General features: G+C 43.3%; 1 protein-coding gene across 3 annotated transcripts; it reads right to left on the bottom strand.

The window, feature by feature from the left end:
* Nucleotides 1–1,155: 1,155 nt before the first annotated feature.
* Nucleotides 1,156–19,146, bottom strand: St8sia3 (ST8 alpha-N-acetyl-neuraminide alpha-2,8-sialyltransferase 3). 3 transcript variants are annotated; one of them, XM_021150983.1, is made up of 7 exons: nt 18,886–19,146; nt 16,754–16,830; nt 10,429–10,543; nt 7,719–8,274; nt 6,314–6,436; nt 3,379–3,936; nt 1,156–1,868 (listed from the first exon to the last, which is right to left on the bottom strand). In XM_021150983.1, the coding sequence occupies exons 4-7, from the start codon at nt 7,895–7,897 to the stop codon at nt 1,586–1,588; spliced, it is 1,143 nt and encodes a 380-aa protein (XP_021006642.1). In that variant the 5' UTR covers nt 7,898–8,274; nt 10,429–10,543; nt 16,754–16,830; nt 18,886–19,146; the 3' UTR covers nt 1,156–1,585. The 3 variants fall into 3 exon arrangements, with proteins under 3 accessions (XP_021006642.1, XP_021006641.1, XP_029327642.1); XM_021150982.1 differs by lacking the exon at nt 10,429–10,543; XM_029471782.1 differs by lacking the exons at nt 10,429–10,543; nt 16,754–16,830; nt 18,886–19,146 and having other exon boundaries at nt 7,719–8,315.
* Between the last annotated feature and the right edge of the window lie 1,235 nt (nt 19,147–20,381).

Here is a 20,381-nt window from a genome sequence, read left to right as displayed (position 1 = left end):
ATTTACAACACTGTAAGCAGTCTAGATGAGATTTCTGGACAAGAACAAGATACCCCACTGGAACATATAAGAAATGTGTTCCATGGGCCCTCGTAAAGAGGAGAGAAAGTCTTATGAAAATTTAACATCAACTTGGCCAGACTTTGGGTTGAATTGCAAGAACAAAGTGCTGCTCAGTGTAAACGCCTGCGATGTGATTTCTACGGATACAGCTGAAGCAGTGAGAACAATGGCCAGCTGATCTCAAATCCCAAAGGTTACTTAGGACCAAGTCTTCCCACTGCATAATGGCTTTTCTTTTTTGAGATGCTCAATGTATAGGCGCACAGACTTGGAACCAGAGAATAGTATCTTCAACTGTTTCAAAGAAAGCAAGCATGTCTAGATCCTTGTTGGTGGAGATGTCACAGAAAGGATCTGACATGACTAATGCTAACATGCGTCATACAGGGACCAGTCTGGCCAAAGCTTTAGTTTGTCTTCTACACCAACTCTTGTGCTTCTCCAATGGTCACAACTCTTTACAGAGTATACAACCTGCAAATACTCTTCTTCCCCAGTCTTTAGAGTCCCTAGGCTTTTAAATTAACTCAATGCCTCTTTTTTTTTTCCTCTGAGAGAGTGCCCAGCCTAGCGCTTGAAATTAAATTGTTGAAGGCTACACTAGAAAGCCCTTGTAGGATCTGCCACAACTGCACTCATGCCAACAGACACAATGCTACCCACATTGTGGGCTTTCTTTTTGACAGAAAAAAAAAAGACACTGTAGTTTATGCCACTCTACTCAAATAGACCACCATGCTGTAGAATAACAATATGGACCAGTAAGAATAAGAGGTGTTTCCTAGAGAATTCTTCATGGGGGAAGTCATTAAGATTTGCTCAGTTTGTCATGAAACATCCAAGTTATCCAGAGCCTTGAACACAATGGGTACAGATGCAAACACATACAAGCAAAGCTAACCCAAAAATATTCCTAACAAATTATTAAATTCAATTGGTAGTAGGGCAACAGGAAGTGTGTGTGTGTGTGTGTGTGTGTGTGTGTGTGTGNGAGAGAGAGAGAGAGAGAGAGAGAGAGAGAGAGAGAGAGAGAGAGAGGAGAGAGAGAGTGGGGGGAGAGTATGCAACCTGCAAACCAGTTTTTTATTTTTGTTTTTGAAGATTCTGATCCCCCTGGCTAAAGAGATCCTGCTGGAGCTGGCCAGAGCTCCCTGGTTGTGAGGACTATATCGAAGTAGAGTGGAGGAGATGACAGTCACGTTCCTCATTCACATGGGAGTCAGTTTATTATGAAAATACAAACTTAGAACTATTTCAAGCTATTCTCTGTGCAGCATACTTCCAAATGCAATATAACTTTTTCCCAATCAAGTCTAAATCACACGGCTTCAATGCACCTGTCCTAAGTTTGTTAAGACCATTCAAAGAGCAGTGCAAAAGAGGAAGAGAAGGCGTCTTTCCTTGTAAGTGGCAGACAGGCTTTGCCAGATTGTCTATGGGTTCTGTTCTGGAGACTATTCAATTTGGTTTGGGGGTGGGGGCACTTTTTAAACAGCCGTTTGGCACTTTCCATTTGGAGTTCTTAGGCACAGTGTGACAGAGTAAGCTTCGTGAGCCCTTCCCCATGCATTCGATAGAGCAGCTGAAACTCAGCAGGCAGCTGGTGAGACTCCTGCCACTTGGTGGTAAATTTGGTTCCTTTTTTGTCATAGTAGTGGTAGGGCAGATCCTCCCTGGTGTTGGGGTCAAATCCAAAAGGCCAGAAACCGTACAAGTGGATCTCTTCACATATTGCAGATGCAAGAGTATACATAAGGATACCTGTGCTCAGTCGTTTGGGTGAGAGGTGTTTGTTTTTCCAGTACCTGCAGAACAATAAATGCATTGCAGATTCAGCAGCTGGTACTGAATGAAGGTTTCAGTCAGATAAGTCAAGAAGCAGGGCTAGGAGCTAGAGTTTTCTAGACTGTTTGGGTTTCATGGCTAGATACACTTCCCAGCTTCAGTACGCGGTCGGGCCTGTTCCCTTCCGGATGAGATTTAAAACGTCATTAAAAAAATCGAATAAACATGGGGCAGAAGGGAGTAAAAACGATGATGTCAAAGATTTGGGATAGTGACCTGGTTCCAAACTCCCATGTTCAATCGTGACGTTAGACAAACACACTCCACTCTTAGTATTCAGCTGTCAAACGTTGGGGTTTAGCTCTATTATCTCTTATGTTCTTGGGAACGGTATCAGTTTGTATACGATACCCTTTGGTAATTATTCACCATTTTCTCAAAGTAAAGGTCTCAGTTAATACAAGTATACATTCAGTTGCCCTTCCTTTTGGAGATACACAAATTTACTAGACTAAGAGCTCTCTTTCAATGGAAGCTCGACTAAACAGATCTTAAATTTGGAAGATTTTAGGAAACAACAGGAAGGGAATATCTATTAGAGCATGTACTCTTGGTCACCCGGCCTTCCAGAGAACCCACCTGAACCTATAAGAAGATTTGTGCTCTGCTGTGATGTCTGGATTCCTTACACAAGAGGGCATGGGAGTTGAGGCAATGCCCCGGGAGTTAAAGGGAAAAAAAGTTGTATAATTAATCTTGCCTTTAAAAGTGCTCTGGATGGTTGTCTCACTTCTGGCTGTATATTTGAACCATCTAAGGGGTTACTAAAAACACCAAGTTCATAATCCATGTCTCCCTCACCGAGTTAGACTCAAGGCCAGCCTCGGCAGTAGTTAGTATTTTACTTCAAAACTCTGATTCTCATAAAGGGCCAGAACTGAAAGTTACTGGACTAGATGAAAATATTGCACCTCTGGCTAGTCTCCTTATCAAACCATAAGGGGCAGTAATGAGCTCCTTAGATACTCAAACGTTTCATTATAAACGCAGATTACACTGTTTAGGATTTACCCAGGCGGGTTCCCAAGTCTGAAACTCTACAAACACCCAAACATCAGACCAAAAGGATGTTTTAAAGTCAACGGTAATGTTTTTCTTCTTTAAATTACAATTTTTTAAAAATTAGGCTTTGCTTGACTTAGTCACTGGAGTTACCGGGCTATACCTATCAGTACAAGGGAAATTCTTGGTTGGTGGTGATTTCCATGGCTGCGTGCTAAGAAGGGTCAGGAAATAAAAGGAAGGGTGATGAATGGTCTTTTCATTTCTCACTTGGTTACCAGGTAGGGATAAACTGTACTTTTTAACTAGCATGATACATTCATTCATTAAAAAGATAAGAGTTTGGCCTCAAGAACTAAACCGACCACAATGACTTAGTGAGCTGGACGGCTCCCGTGCCCAAGAGATTACAGTGTTGACTTGCCATCTGGTGGGGGTATGAGTTAAATGTAATAAAAACATACACACCTGTTGACATGTTGCATGATATTTCCAGGCCAAGCCAACTGGACCTTTAACTGACCTCTGTGCTCAACAAAAAAATCCACTAACGTTCTCGTTACAGTTGCAGACGTGTGGAAGAAAAATGCAGGGATCCAAAGTATGGCCCCATCAAGCTTTTTTAAACTGAGGAAGAAGTTGTTACGGTCCTGAATGGTTAAAAGATTGTTGTAATATTTTTCTAAGATGCTCGGATTGAAGGTTGTGAGGTTGGTCTTCCTTCCAACATCTTTGTGGAAAGCCTCTGTCGGGGCAAAATTGCATCGAAAAACAAAATCTGATTTATCTATTTCTTGTCCACACTGACTCCCTGTCAAGATTCCACTGTTTCCAACCACAGCACAAATATTATAACGCTTATTCATAATGGGCGACACATCTGGGAGCAGGGACCGGAAGTTATTGCTAATAGAGAAGACATATTTATGGCTGGAATAATCATAGTGCATCAGTTGTCCAATCCGAACACTATTCTTGGTCAAAGAAAAATTTTTTATTACATCGACATGCTGAAGAATTTCTTGCCTAAAATAAAAAAAAAAGATTCATTAAATACATTTTATTCCAAAGACCCAAGTTTCTCTATCTTATGCTTCCATTTAACTCACGCAAGAATATTAAGCACATTCAAGTAAGAGTATACATTCATATTTGCAGGCTCCAAAGGGAATCCTGTTTTATCATGTGCAGGCGTGGCAAGATATCTCAGTCAAGTGCTGAATGTAACCTCTGGATGCTAGTCAATTCAGCGGGACAGTTTGACCTACGATTTTGTGGTATTCTGGCCTACTCGGAGAGTGTATTTGATTAAGGAGGAAGCAGGTGCCAAACTGTGTTAGAAAACACTGGGAGACAGTTTACACAGGCCTCAAAGAGCTCACATTAATGTATAAACATTGGTGACTTAGTTTGTAACTAGGGGCTACTCCTTGGCTATTGGACTGTAGTGCTCAACCAATAGCGAATACTACAGGTGTCTAAATAAAAGCTAAACAGATATGGATGAGTATACAACCCAGCACTCTGTATTATTAAAATATGAAAATGGGAAGCGTAATGGGCATAGCTAAACACTTAATAGAAATGAAATGGTAATCTCATTGGGGCCGCTGAATCATGAAACAGGGATTTTCTGCTCCCTGTTTGATTATATGGAATCACAATTTAGCGGGATATAGGTGTGCCTTCAGAAAAAAAAAAAAAAGGCCATTAAAATCTGAAGAAAATAGGCAATAAAAGAAAAGGCATACTTAGAATTGACTTCAGCTTGGTTTCATATCGAGCTTTTTCATAAAATTATCTCCTCTTAAAGTCTGAGGTACTTAAAAATAGTTTAAAAAGACAGGTAACCTGCAACTTTGCTGCAGGTTCCCCAGTGACAAGAAGGCAAATTGAAACACTCATGCCTTCTGTTTAAACAACAGCGGGATGAAAAGAGCTATGTAGGATCAAATCTAGGACAACGTAGACTGGGACAGTCACCTCAGCTTTCAGTTACCAGCATAATTCTTGGAGTTGTTAAAAAACCAACCTAAAACAGCACTGTTAAAATTAATTAAAGTTTCCCTAAGAAAAGGATTGAAAGGCGGGGCATTTTGAGGAGGAAGTGTTCTTTTGATTGATTGCTAGGGATACTTGGCCGAGTGTAGAAAAATACTGTAATTAAGTTAGAGATGTATCTGGTGTGTTTGGGGGATTGGGATAAGGTGTTCTACCTTGAAAACTCTGCTGTCTGTAAAATTAAATTTAGATGAAACTCCGAAAGGCCAATGCTGAAAAGCACCTCATGGCTTAGAATTAACAGCCACAAACTAGTTAATAATTAAGCATAAATACTTTAAAAACTGTAACCATAATCTTATGATTATACCAGTTTTAAAAAAAACCCACACATTTTTCTGAAACCATGGGTTTCTTTTCAATCTTCCAGTAGATACACACACACACATACACACACACACATACACACACACACATATACACACACACACACACACACACACATATACACACACACGCACACGCACATACTCTCTCTCTCTCTCTCTCTCTCTCTCTATATATATATATATATATATGTATATATATTTAAAGTACTGTGACAATAAATGCAATAAATACCAGGGCAAGACCACATATCCCTTTCTGGTTTGTAAAATAAGCATTCACAGCCCTAATAAATGCACTAGATGGCTCACATTGCATTGAGTGGCATAACAATCACGCTGGCTGGGTGGGTGGGGGTGCCTATGGTTCTGAGGCCCCAAATCACTGAGACTTAATTTCCTTTTTCCCCCTTCACCTAAAACAATGAAGAAAATCCTTCTTCATGTATAAAAACGGGCCACTACAACGAATAAGAATGGAGTTAGTTTTATAATAAATTAAAAGCTTCAAAAACTTCATGAAAACAAACAGGCAAAACCAAAACAAAATCATGTTTACATACATGTATATATTTGGGCCCACATCTCCACTCGTGAGTGATGTGGTAAGGTCGTGTTTCAGTAAGATCGGATAGCTATATTATACAGGAGACCATCCACTTTCAATGAATGAAACCTTTTTACATTTTTTTTTATTGATTTATTTTTTAAAATAGACAACTTTGGTGCAGCCAGACAACATGGTGTTCAGTCAAGGCCAAATTACGAAGGTATTAGGCAACCTGATTGCTCCTTTTTAGAGGGTACTACAAATATTTAAGAGGGATGGCTATGAATCATCTCCTCTTACATTTAGGCTACGAAAATATAGCCCCTACACTTGCCGGTGGGGCGAAACGAGTTGTGGCTTTGTGTGTGTGTGGTACTGGTTTTGGATTACTTTTTGTGCTGCTTGTTTTATTGAGTTTCAAAATTAAAAACAACATCAACAACCAAAACCTCTCTTCCTATCCTACCTTTGATGTAAAAACGCTGTCCGATTAAATGTCCATTTAGAAGGTTTCTCCTGGAGTTCATGGGTGAGAGAATTCGTAATGGGCACAAATGACTGGTCTAGAAACTTCAGTGCAAACTGCGACCTGAAGAGGAGCATGAGTTCAGATAGGTGCTGGCCTCAGGGAGGGGAACCCAGAGAGTGACAGCGCCAGCAACAACCAGAAGCGGCAGCTGGCACAAGAGCAAGCCCACCCCCACAGCCCCTCTCTTTTGGCACATTCTCTGCTCCTACACAAGCCCGGAAGAGAGGAAGAAAAGGGGACACTCTTCCCCATTGTCTAGCCCTCCGGGTGCAGGGGAGATCGTAAGAAAGATGGCGGTCACACAAACAGCAAGGGTCGGAGCCCAGCCCAGGGCTGCAGTCCGCGGCTCAGCGGGACTACGAGTCAGCACCGCGGACAGCAGCCGCCGGCCCGACCCCGCCACCCCCAGGCCCGGAGAATTGATTTTTGGTGAAAGGGCAGAGGAAATTCGAGACTCAGGCGAAAGGGGTGGGGGTTGGGGGCTCCAGCTTTAACCTTTTCCTTCCCACGCCCCAAGTCTGATTTCACCCTCAGCCTTTAGCTGGAGACTCCCAGAGGCAGCCTGCAGCCGAGCTCTTCTGTCCAGGCCTAGCTTCTTCAGGTTGCACATCCCTGGCCCAGCTTGGCCCACAGGGTGCAGCTTGAGGTTGCCACCCGCCCACCAGAAGGCGGTGCAGGGAGAGCTCCTTACGGGGGCCCAGGTAGGGGTGGGGCTCCAGATGAGCTGTGCGGAGCTGCGCCCCGGGGTGACTTCGACCGGGCGAGGGTGGGCGGCCCTCAACAGAAGGCTAGCTTCCCGCAGGGGCTAAGGAATTGCAGAAATCCAGGAAGGGAGGGGGCGAGTGGCAGCGGGGGGTTGGGGAGAGGGTCGAGGAAGAACCCCCTAGGGGCTTCAGGAGAATAAACCTGCGCATCATTAGATGAGAAGGGGGAGGAGGGAAGGGATGCGAGAACAGTTGGCGCCTGCGCCATTAGATCGCCCCGCCAGGCCTGCGGAGTCCGCCGCTAGTGCTCACCTCAAGCCTTGTCCATCTCTGGGTTCATCCCCGCCCCCCTCCGCTGTCCAAACACCGCCTCTCGCTCTACCACCAACACCCCAGTTTTGAAATGGGGGAAGGGACGCAGAGGAAGAATAGGAGAAATTCAATCACATCGATTAGGACAAAGGCTTTTAGGGGCTTTGGGATAAACAAATAAAATAAAAAAATAAAGAGCAGAAACAGAAAAAGGAATGAAAGGACCACGCAGTTACCGAGAAGCCCAAATACTCTTCTCTGACGGTCCCCCAACACACCATCGACCCGAGATACCCGAGGGTGCTCCAACAGAGGCCCACACTCACCGGAATCCCGCGTGGAACATGTACATTCGGGGCGCCCCCGGGCTGGCGTACTTGGGAGTGGTGAAGATGTTCTCCTTTTTCAGAGACACGTAGCTGATAAGCGATAAAATCAGCAGGGCCACGCTGAGCATGACTAGCCCAAGCACACTGGCGACTCGGGCCATTTTGCAATTTCTCATCCCGGGCTAGGCTGGGTTCAGGGAAACCGGGGAAATCGGTCCATTGAGCGGCCAGCAGCCTGCTGGCGTGTGAGTGTTGTGTGCGTGCGTGTGTGCTCGCGGGCGCGTGTGAGTGTGTGTGGCGGGGGAGGGGGGACCCAGGCAATTGAGTCGCAGAGGGCCCGGGGGTGGAGAACGATCTGGAGCCCCGAGAGAAGCTGGAGCCCGCTCCCTACCCCACCCCGGGGCAGGGTCGAGCCTGGCCCGGAGCTGAAATGGAAGATGGAGGGTCTGCGCGGCAGCGTGGCGGGCGGTGGAGCACAAGGAGCAGTGCGTCTCTGGCTGCGAGCTCAGGCTCCCCAGCGCGTTCCCAGCGAGGTTGCCATCTCCACCGCCGTCTGAAAGATAAATGTGATTGGAATAGTGTTACAGTTCGATCTAAGCACAGGATTTAATTAATGAACTCTAATCTCCTAAATAACCAAGGGGAGGGATCAGGAGGAGGGAGGACAGGAGGGGAAGCGGCTTGGGGGTGGTGGGGGACGGAAAGAGACTGGGAGGCTGGAACCCATTCCAATGGGCTCCAGGACCAACTAAAGGTACAGCTGAGAAGGAGGCTGTTGGGAGACAGATGCCTAAACTTAGTTAAATGAACCATTCATTACTTTAGGAAATACATCATGAAATAGAACGATAAATAATCTGATTTGCTACTGTGGAGGTTAAACACCAGCTGGGTACTTCTCAGAGAGGCAGTGAAAATGTTTTTTAGGAAGACAAACGTTTAAAAGCTTTCTCATCTCCATCATGCATCACCCGTAGTCCCACGGGCAGCACCTGCTGCAGCATCTCTGCAAGGAAGAACCAAATGGCAGCGGGGCCTTGGGAACACTTAAAAAAACACTCGAGAATATTCTAAACGTCTCACCGTACTCCTTATATACTTACATAAAAGACGGGTACAAGCAAAACTATAAGGCGTTCAATAAGCATGGAAGGCTTGACTGTCCCTCATGCTCCCCTCAGGGTTTGGCCTATGTATCCAGCATCAGGTTTAAAACTGTTAGACCTGAGTCTCTATTATTCACTCTTGGGACTGAACTTTAGGTCAGGCAGGCTCCCAGAAGCCAGGACCATTATAAGTGGGCAAAATGGCTTTTGTGGGAGCTAGGTAAGAGAGGTGTGACTGGAGGGTGGCAGAAAAATACATTTGTATTGCTTGACTATATTGTCTCATTGCATGCTATCTATCTTAATATCCATTAGAAATGAATGTCCATCCGCTTTCAGTCATGCTCAGAGGAAACGCATTGGTTTCTTTAGCTTTGCTCTTTACAGTTAGATTATGGTCTCTTCTGCTCTCCCTTTACCCATGGTTTGGTCATTCCTGTGCTGGTCAGTAAGAACTACTGAAAGACAAGCCAGGGTGAGAAGTTGGCCTTTGAGAACCTTCTCTATAAAGCAAAGTTGAGGTCTCTCCAAGAGACTTCATGCCTTTATGAAGGTGGGAATGTCTAATGGTATGCCCTGCCTTACAGACTGTAAACTCACAAAAAAAGGAAGGCCTCTTGGGCTAAGAGTTCCTGCACACAGAGGTGGATGCTCATATTCAGCTATTGGATGGATCACAGGACCCCCAATGGAGGAGCTAGAGAAAGTACCCAAGGAGCTGGGGGGATCTGCAACCCTATAGGTGGAACAACAATATGAACTAACAAGTACCCCCCAGAGGAGGTCGTGTCTCTAGCTGCATATGTATCAGAAGATGGCCTAGTCGGCCATCAGTGGAAAGAGAGGCCCATTGGTTGTGCAAACTTTATATGCCTCAGTACAGGGGAACGCCAGGGCCAAGAAGTGGGAGTGGGTGGGTGGGGGAGTGGGTGGAGGAGGGCTGTCTCATCTTGAGGGAATACTAGTTAAATATGCGAAGACCAGGCAAGCTTTCTCACCAAGTTACCTGGTAACACACAGGATACTTCTGTTGTCAATGACAAAGGGGAGCATCTAGTACCCTCTAAAGAGATTTATACCAAAATATGATGATGTGAGGCAAGTATATACAGATAATCTTTTCCTTATGGAGTTTTTTGTTACTCAAAAAGATGTAGGAGCTCAGATGGTGGCTCAGTTGATAAAGTGCCTGTCACACAGGAATGAGGACCGAGGAAGTCTAGATCTCTAAATTTCTCATAAAAGCTAGGCACTTCCCTGCTAAATAAGAAGGGAGGGAGGGAAACAAGGAGGCAGGTGGGTCCTTAGAGCTCATTGGACAGTTATTTTAGCCAATGGATGAATTCTGGGTTTAATGAGAGAGCCTGTTTTAAAAACTAAAATGGTAAATGATTGAAGAAGACAGCTGATGTCAACCTCTAGTATTTAAGCACACGAACTATATATATATATATATATATATATATATATATATATATATATAAGCACTCACATGCACATGTGCAAAACCCCACATAAATGCATGTATGTACACAATACAGTTTTAGAAAAGTGTTGCGTGCTTGATGTATCTTGCTTTTGTTTTGTTATGGTCAGAATACCTTGCAGAAACATCTCAAGGAAGGACAGGCTTGTCTTGACCCACTGTTCAGGTTTCAGTCCACTATGGTGGGGAAGACTTGAGCAGATTCATGGCTATAGAGGTGATTTGTTTTGCTGCAAATCAGGAGTCAAAGAACACTGATATCAGAGTCAGTCTGCAACCTTCAATATTCCATATCTACCTTTACCAGCCAGCCTACATCCTAAAGGTTCTCCACTCCCCTCAAATGGACAAGAGTTCAAACCAAGCAGTGAGAGGCATTTCAGAGTGAAAACATGATACCTAAATAGGATGAATAAATCCTAAATCTATATAACCACTCTTATATTTTTAGAAGAAAGGATTGTATGAGTATAAAATGCCCAAAGGACCACAATCTCAATCTCTCTCCAGAAATTCCATATGTTGGAAAAATGCTTATTGAATGGGGAACAGGCATGCCATAGGGAGGTGGTTGAGGTGGCATGGCCACACCCGACTTCAGAGCTGACTCTAGCATCTGGCCTAAATATGAATGAGACAACTGGGGCAAGGTTTTGACATCTTTTGCTAACCTCTGTGTGCCCCGTTGTGTGATACATAGAAAAGGATATACCTGGTAGAAATTTCCTGCAGAAAATGGCAAAGAACAAGAAACTACCTTTTCCTCAATGAAACATTCCTGAGACATATAATAGCAATTCACTCTGCCTGGATTTAACTGTTGTTCTAGGTGCCAGATGTGGTGGCACACACCTTTAATCCCAGCACTTGGGAAGCAGAGGCATTAGGACCTCTGTGAGTTCAAGGTCAGGCTGATCTATATCGTGAGAACTCCGGGATAGCCAGGACTATGCAGAAAGAGACCCTGTCTCAAACTACCACCACCACCACCACCACCACCACCACCACCACCACCTCCTAACCAACCAACCAAACCCTAAAAGTTGTTCTAGGAACTGATGAGATGGCTCTGCAGTTAAGAGGACTTGCTTTCCTGGAGGACACAGGTTCAACTCCTAGTATCCACATGGCTGCTCACAACCATCTGTAATTTTAGTCCAGGGACCCTCTTCTGGCTTCCACAGGCACTACATGCAAGTAGTTTACAGACATACATGCAGATAAATACCCATACATAAAGACTAAAAAGCCATTCTTTTTTGCATAGCAAAACTCTATGAACCTTCTACTCATGGTGGTGGTGCTTCAGAAAGAACTACACTTCCTGGAAACAAGATTTTTTTTCAGGCCTAAGATTATAGCTCTTTGCTAAATTAAAAATAAGTAAGGCTTTCAAAAGTGCCTATCAAAGTTTTAAAATTCCATTTTGAAAAATCGCCTCTGTTTGGGAATAAAGGGGTGAAAAGATAAAATACACACTGGTTTTTAACTTTCCTAGGGGACTTTCTACTTTGGTTAGAGCTTTTCTTCCTCTTTCTCACACTTTGCACTTGTGATTTTAGTGCTCAGTGTCTCTTCACCAGAGTGAATTCCAGTCACTGAAAAGCCTTGAAAGGGTGATTTTTTAATTATAAATATCAGCATTAATTAATTAATTTTTGCACTGGCTATTCATATTGATGCTGGGCAGGACAACCTCAAGATGGTGACGGTCTTGTCAGAGTCTCTTTCTTCATAGTCCTGAGTAGGTGCTCTATGAAAAGCCAGATAACACTGGACTCATGAGAGAACAGGGTATTGATCTATATTGCACAAAATTGATGGAGTTCTTTACTAGGTACCATTTGGGTTGGGTTTTTAATTTTTTTTATTATATGTATATAAATGTTTTGCCTGTGTGTATAGACAGACATACCATGTGTGCCAACTGTCTTCAGTATGTTTTATTTGCCAATGAACAAGAACATATTTCTTTTATGAACTACTTCTGAATAGGCACAGAGGAGTTAACTTCCTGGATGGCTAGGGATCTTACCCAGAAGACACAGAGATCAAAGTTCAGGAGACTCAGGAAGAGTCTATTGGGAAACTGTTCTCTGTAACACGTGACTGGAACTTGTTATTGACTGGCATCATGGCTTCTAATTAGCCTAGCAGTGGCCATGGAGGAAGGTTCTTGGGGTCTTCTGAGTTTTCATCTCTTATATTTTCCCATATAGAAGATACGCATTGTATGAAGTCATTGGTAGGAAAAGTCATTGGGGTCAGAGAAGGTGCCACAAAGGCTCTCAGATACACAGATGCATGAGGTTCTCAGAGATGGGGATGGAGAGGACAGAGCCAGCAGGGATGAGCTAAAGTGGGTATCCAGGAAAACAAAGGTTTGGGGCAGGGGAACAGATGGGTCTCTTCAGACTGAACTGGAAACAGCCAAGATACACAGAACGCTTAAGCATCGACCACTTTTTATTCATTGTGTCCAAATGCTATTAGGAAGGTGTAGCTGTCTATATCATGGATAAGAAAAAATGGATCTCGCAAGAAGATCTGGGGGGTGGTGGTGGCAGAGGCATACTCCTATAATCTCTGCACTTGGGAGATTCAGGCAGGAGGATTATGGACTTGAGTCCACCTTGAGCTACAAAGTAAGACTCTATGCCAACACAGACAAGACCAGAAGTTAAAGATTTGCTCAAGGTAAACCCCTCTGGATGTGAAGACAACCATTTCTGCTAGATCACACAGTTTGTAAGTAGGTTCTGGGGCAGATGGAGGGTTAGACGTTTCAGCAGTCCAGGGAAGCTGGAACTAAGAACCAGTTCTTTTTATTACTACCTGTGATGATTACTACCCAAAATGATGGGTCTGGTGATTCATCTAACATTTCTTTTTTTTTTAATTGGGTATTTATTTCATTTACATTTCCAATGATATCCCAAAAGCCCCCCACACCCTCCCCCACCCACTCTTCCACTTCTTGACCCTGGCGTTCCCCTGTACTGAGGCATATAAAGTTTGCACAACCAATGGGCCTCTCTTTCCACTGATGGCCGACTAGGCCATCTTCTGATACATATGCAGCTAGAGACACGACCTCCTCCGGGGGGGGTGGGTACTGGTTAGTTCATAATGTTGTTCCACCTATAGGGTTGCAGATCCCCCCAGCTCCTTGAGTACTTTCTCTAGCTCCTCCATTGGGGGCCCTGTGATCAATCCAATAGTTGACTGTGAATATCCACTTATGTGTTTGCTAGGCCCCAGCATAGTCTCACAAGAGACAGCTATATCAGGGTCCTTTCAGCAAAATCTTGCTAGTGTATGCAATTCATCTAACATTTCTGTCTCATTGTGTTGCATATGGTACTAGGCATTTCCATTATTGACATTGTTCAGTGTCTGGTCATTCCTTTGAAAACACCCAGAAGGTCCCCGATAGACCCTGATTTGACTTTTAAGTTTCAACTTTACAGTGACATCAGAGCAACATGGACGCAAGTGGGAATGCATATTAAGTTCTGACTTGTTTCTGAGGCTAGCCTTCCTTTGTGATGAATGAGAGTCACAGCTCCTAATCAGACACACAAGTCATAGGGTGAACAGGTGAGACATTCAATTAATCCCAGGAGACAGCCAACACTTTATTCTAAAATAAGTGTCATGTTCGTTTATTTTACCCAAATGGAAGCTAATGGAGGTACTTGAGTGCATTTGAGATTGCCTACACTGGGCTATGGCGCTTGCTCAGTTAGGTGTATGAACACTTTAAATGTATTCAACTCCATGAAATCTCAGCGTGTAGTGAGTTTATAGGAGTGCAATCCTATTAGAAGCCAGGAGTTTCTACAATGACTTTTACCATTTAAAGAAGGAAGACCCAAAACTTAGAGAGTCAGGAAACTTGCTAGTTAGTTTGCTCCAGAAGGGCTCTGTTTCGAGTTTGTTGCATTGGGACATGAGGACTTAGAGGAGAGTAAACTGCCTTAGTTATAGCATCTCCAGGTTCTTGAGGGAAGACATGCACAGAAGGAACTGCAGGAAGGCGAGGTCAGTTAAGAGAAGACCACAATGCTCCCCTTGCAGGCTCTCTGGGGCTGGGAGAAGGCAAGTGGGGTTGGAGCGTGGGCTAACTATCCTGTAGTGTTGGCTGGAAGTTGTATCTTCTATTTATTCACAACTCCCCAGGCTCAGAGCTTAGCGTAGAAAGCAACTGGGACTCCTCTGCCTGAGGGCCTGGTCAGGGAGAACACTGGCCTTCTGGACTGATCATAGATGTGGACCACAGCACCCCTGGAAAGTAGCCGCTGTCTAATTTACCCATGAGGCCATGGGTAGTGAAATTAAGTAACTACATTAGGTTAACATTAATACACATGCATGTATACAATAAAGAAAGCACAGACTCAAAGCAGGAAGGCTCCCTCTCCCCATTCTTCCTCAGGATTTCAGTGATTTCCTTGGGGACAGGCAGCCACTGGCTGTCTAGATATGTTCTATACCAGACATCCCGCCATGTGAGATGTGTCTACTTTACACAGGTAAATGCTGAGTTCCATTTAAAACGATTCTTTCTCGATTTTTTTGTATGTATCTCTACAAAGACCTTTTACATAGCTTTTAAGATTTCAGATATTTTCAGCGATTAAGTTTCCTGGAAGCAGAGGAATTACTCATTTTGTGCCTCTAGAAAAGTGCTTTCCTTAAAGCTCAGAAGGGTCTCTGTGAAAGGAATACAAGAACTTCACAGTCTCCCTTCTTCATTGAATAAAGAAAATATAGTTGGAATGCTGTCTTAAGGTTGAAAGTTTTTCTTTTTTCTAGTTCTGGGAAGTGGTTTGGAAGGGGGCTATTATGTTCAATTGTGTTAATCGCTTAGGCCCTCAAATAGATGTTCGACGTTTCAAATATTTGCAGCCATTATTTTTTTTTTGGAAGCCAAGTTATTACAGTTGGAGAATATACTTGAAAAATAATCTTAGTTAAGTCCTAAGCTATTCAGTTGTTTATTATGTCTCACTATCACAGGGACTATGGACATAGAAAAATCACACACACGCACATACCCTACCCCCTGTTAGAGCAGTCGAGAGTGGGAGAGGGTAGGATTTTAAAAGAAATCTAATTTTACATTTCATTTTGAGTTTTTGGGTATTTTTTTTTCTTTTCACTTTGTGCTTCTGAAACTGTAATTGTCAACAGCATGTCTTTGAGAACAGGAAAAAGAAACAACCGTTTTGTTTGCCTGTTATTATAGCAATATAAAAGCAGTAACATTTCCATGTAATTTTGAAAAGTGCACCGCTGCTGGCTGGTTTATTGATGAGTGCTGCTTCCTCCGAGGAGACAATAAGAATTGCTGGAGACGAACTGCTAAGCATCACTTTCCTTGAGCTTGGGTCGCCATGAGTAGTGAATACCTCTGGCTGAGATGTCTTGTCTTCTGCTCACAGGGGACTCACAAAGATCAGAGACCACAGCACTTCCTTCTACTGAGATATTCAGTCTCAGTAATAGCCGGACAAATCAAATATGCCACCTTCTATTGGTGGACTTGCCATTCCATTTCTAACGGTGCTAAAAAACGATACTATTTTTTTTTTTACTTCTTTCCATAGATGGGAAAAGAGATCTGTGGAGGTTAGTTAGCTTGTCCAAGGTCCCAGAAACTATTTAACAATTTTGTTGTTGGATTTTTTTCAAGATAGGGTTTCTCTGTGTAGCCCTTGCTGTCCTGAAACTCACTCTGTATACCAGGCTTCCCTCAAATTCAGACATCTGCCTGCCTCTGTCTCCTGAGTGCTGGGATTAGAGGCATGTGCCACCATCCCTACAACTATTTTTCTTTTATTTACTCGTTTTTGAGACAGATTCTCACGTAGTTCAGTATGGGCTCCAACTCTCTCTATAGCTAAGAATGACCCCGAACTCCTGAACTTCCTGCCTCTTCCTCCTAAGTGCTAGAGTGACTACCAAACTATTCCTTTCTGCAGCAAGCTTAGTTACCTCCCATGTGAGAAGCCTGAAACGCACATACTGGAATATGAAAGGTACTTCTTCAATGGGGATGGTTTTCATTAGGCAAGGAGCCAAGGATGGAGTGCCTAGAGGAGCTGTGATCACTTTCTTTTGTACAACAAACTTTCTCCAAGGATTCATGAGCAAGGCAAGTGACTCTTGCATGGATGAGAATGCCCATGAAAATCTGAGAAGTGTCCATTATAGCTTTGCTTCAAAATCCTAATGCTTTATGGCCTTGTGGAAGTGATATAAGATGAAGAAGTGGCTGGCTTTGGAGTGCTGTACTTCTGTCTGAGAAGGGCAAAGAGGTGTGGGCAGACCAAGAATGCATTAATGCCTTCTCCCTGATAGTAACCAGAGTCGAGCAGACACAGCCAGCAGCAGCATGGCAGGGGAGGGTAACTGATCATTCTTTAGATACTCACACTGGTTACCAGACACCTGTCAACTCCTAGTTGCGACTTGATCCATCTTTCCATATTTTTCCTCTGAATTCAAATTGCTATAAAGAAAAAGAAATCCAAGCATTAAGTCACACTGTATCTCTGACAAAGAACTCTATTGGCTAATATTTTTGTATCTAAGGACAACGTGAAACCCACAGAAAGATGCAATCCAACTCTGACTATCCACAGTCATCTATGATTAAAGAACACCTGTCTGTGGGGCCTCAGCAACACCACGGAAGGTGTTACTGTTGGCTCTGAACAAGTAACTGAGAAGGCTTCGGCTCTGGTTATTGTAGGTCCAGCATAGTATGCAGGTGGGCAAACCCGGGTAACTCAGCTAGACCTTGAGGCAGTCATTGAGTTTGCTGGCGCTTTTGGCTCAGATCTGGGATACTCTTTTACCTTCTGCCCAGGGATTTAGACTCCTGACTTGTAGCACTGTCTACTCTCATTGATGCCCTTCAGTCTCTGGCCTTCCCTTTTCTCTGTAAGCATGATATTGACAACTGAATGGGAACCACGCAACATTAAATTTACTTTTTAAACTTTTACAGCAGTAACGCCTTTGCTCTTTTTAGTTTCATGTGAGATGGCTGATCTATTTAGCAATTTTAAGCAGGATTTGTGGGACTCTGGACACTGCATCTAAAATAGATTGGGCGCAAGGCTAGCTGTGAAAAAGCAAGAGTTGCAAACAGCATTAGACCTTCAGATCGTTGCTGTGAGCACTTATCAAAGGATACTGTCTTTGTGAGCTCAGCGTGGAAGGGGATGCTGGCTCCTCACAGGTCTTTACAGTTGATAATCACTATCTTTAGGGCCATCTTTGGGGAAAAGGAACTGACAGCCATATAAATCTTACATTTTTATAGCACTTCAATTCTTTTTTTTTTTTTTTTTCAAAGTGCTCTCACATCTATTATCCCTTCTTGACCTCTCAAGGAAACTGTGCGTTGAGCACAGCAAGTATTTTCATCCTGATGTTACAGATAAGGTTAAATCACACGGTAAAACGGGGGTGGGGTGGGGTGGTGTTAAATATCTAGGCCTGATGTTAAGACTGCTAATATCTTTTCTGAAAAACACCCCTCTCTGTTTCTTCTCTGTTCTCTATTACTCTCCAAGAATTGCTGGCTTTCAACAAATACATCAAATTTCCTCCTTCGATTAATTTGTAAATTGATGAATAAAACTTTCATGCATTTATTCTTTAAGCCATATTTTGAAATTTGTATACACTGTGGAATAGCTAACTGGTCTACCAAACAGATGCTTTGCTCACTTTCTTTTACTTTAAAGAAATTAAAGTAATTAAGAGCTACTTTGCTCTTCATTCCACCTGCACAGAACCTGGGCCAGTGAATAGTACGTAAGCCTACATCTCAGCACCAACCGAGTTGGGTGCTGGTGACATTTCTTAGGTGTCTGTGTGCTTTTGGTGATTCAGGTGCTCAGTGGAGATAGAAGCCCCATTCGAAGCTTGGCCATGGCAGGTCTAATGCTAAAGTAAATGACTTTTCCTTAAGTGATAGCCTGGGGTGATTTGGCACTAGTATCTTTATTAAATTCACTCTTCCATTGACTTCTAGGAAATGACACTCAGCTGATTATCTGATATTTTTTTTTCTGCTTTATCTTCTTGTTTGTTTTTCCCCAGAAAGGGTCTTTTTATGTATTCCCGGAGCTTGCTATGTAGATTGTCCTAGCCTCAAACTCACAGAGATCCACCTGCCTCTTCCTGGGATTAAAGGTATGCACCACCACAGTTGGCTTCTTGGTTTACTCCCCCCCTAACTCGTCCTTCTTATTTGTTATTTATTTTTAAATTTGTTTTTAATGGCAGGATCTCCTGTCTCCCAGGTTGGCTTCAGATTTACGTTGTAGCAGCCAAGGATGACTTTGAATCCCTGAACCTCCTGCCTCTACTACCTGAGCACCGGGATTACAAGTACACTCTAACATCCTAGTTCATTCTGTGCTGAAGATAACACTCTAGTGTTAGGCAAACACTGTCCTGATTGAGTTACACCGTTAGCCTTGCTCTTTGTACTGATCAGTCACACAAAGAAGAAGGAATTAGTGAGGTGATTGTGAAAAGGCTCACTTACTTTCAAGGGCTTGGGCAGGGCAGTGTCAGCTGTGCAGACCAGAAGCTACATCTTCAGGAGCGGCCACAGTGGAGTGGTCTGCGTGTAAATGGCCCCAGGAGTGGCATGATTGGGGGCATGGCCTTGTTGGAGGAAGTGTGTCACTTCTTCTTTATGTTGAGATGGGAGATCTCTGTCGTTCAATCTAGCTTTCACCTGGTAACATTCCTGCTTTATCATGCTCTAACATTCCTGGCTTCCATCAAACCCTCCTCTTTTTCCTCTTCCTCCTCCTTTTTGAGACAGGGTCTCTCTATGGAGCCAGGGCTGCCCTGGAACTCACAGTGTAGAACAATCTGACCTGGAACACACACAGATACAGGTCTCTGTCTGCCTTTGTCTCCGGAATGCTGGGATTAAAGCACATGTCACTCCACCCAGTGCTGCTTCTTTCCTTATTTGTAGCCACGAACCAGAATCCCAATGACCAGGCTAAAGTCATCTAATGACCCTGTAGCCTATGTACTTGGTTATTCATCTCTCCCTTACTTCATCTTATTTGCTGTCTCTTCTGTTTGGATTTCCTATCAGTTTAATATCTGGGGACTTTTGTCTTTTTGAATCCCACCCCCAAGTTTAAGAATGGAAAATAGATTAAGTTACCAAGTTGTGTCTAAGGTCAATTTTCCCGAGGACCTGCAAGTGAACACAGTGATGACTAAGTAGAAAGAGCTACCTGACCTTTCCATGTCTGCCTCTTCAACTTTACAAGAGAACGAGTAGTAACTCTCAGAGGTAGCTGAGCAGATTTAGTGGGTGAATGTCCGTAATGTGTTAGTCACTGTGCGTGTTTAAGTGTCCATTTTGATCCACATTTCATTACTGCTATCCTATCTCTAAGCAACTCCCTTCCTGCTTCTGATATTTACTGCCCTCTCTGTTTTCATCAGACATGTATCTTCTAAGTACTTACGACTTAGGGCTAAGCACTCTTCCATTTTGGGTTTCACGATTGGATCATTACAATGAAATTTGGTTGTTTAGAGCCTTTGCGACTTGTAACTAGTATCTTAGAATAGACTATCACTCCGATGGGCACCTGTGATTGGCATTGATGGCAGAGTCCCAGCATGCATCTTCTTCCCAGCAACTCTTAACACATTAGCCCCAATATGATAATTTCGTATTCTTGAAGAATATTTTATTTGTTCTTTGAGAATTTTTGCACAATGTTTTTGATTATATCTTCCCCTTTAACTCTTTCCAGGTCAATTCCCTTCTCTACACTAAAATTTAAATCCATTAAGAAATTTGTGTCACCTAAATATTCTAGATAAGTGGCCTTCCACTGGAGCATTTCTCTAATCTACCGTTAGAGAAAACTGACAGTCCTTCTCTTAGCCAATCCCTCAGGTAATGACTGGACTTCATGCCCATCTCTCCTCTTCATGCTGGGATTTGGTCTGGCTTGGGTTTCCACAGGTCTGTGCCTGCTGTCACAACTGTATATTCCTACA

This window comes from Mus caroli, chromosome 18, assembly GCF_900094665.2.
Source record: "Mus caroli chromosome 18, CAROLI_EIJ_v1.1, whole genome shotgun sequence".
Classification (NCBI taxonomy): Eukaryota; Metazoa; Chordata; class Mammalia; order Rodentia; family Muridae; genus Mus; species Mus caroli.
The sequence above is the reverse complement of the archived record's forward strand: the minus strand, read 5'-3'. Positions and strand labels throughout refer to the sequence as shown.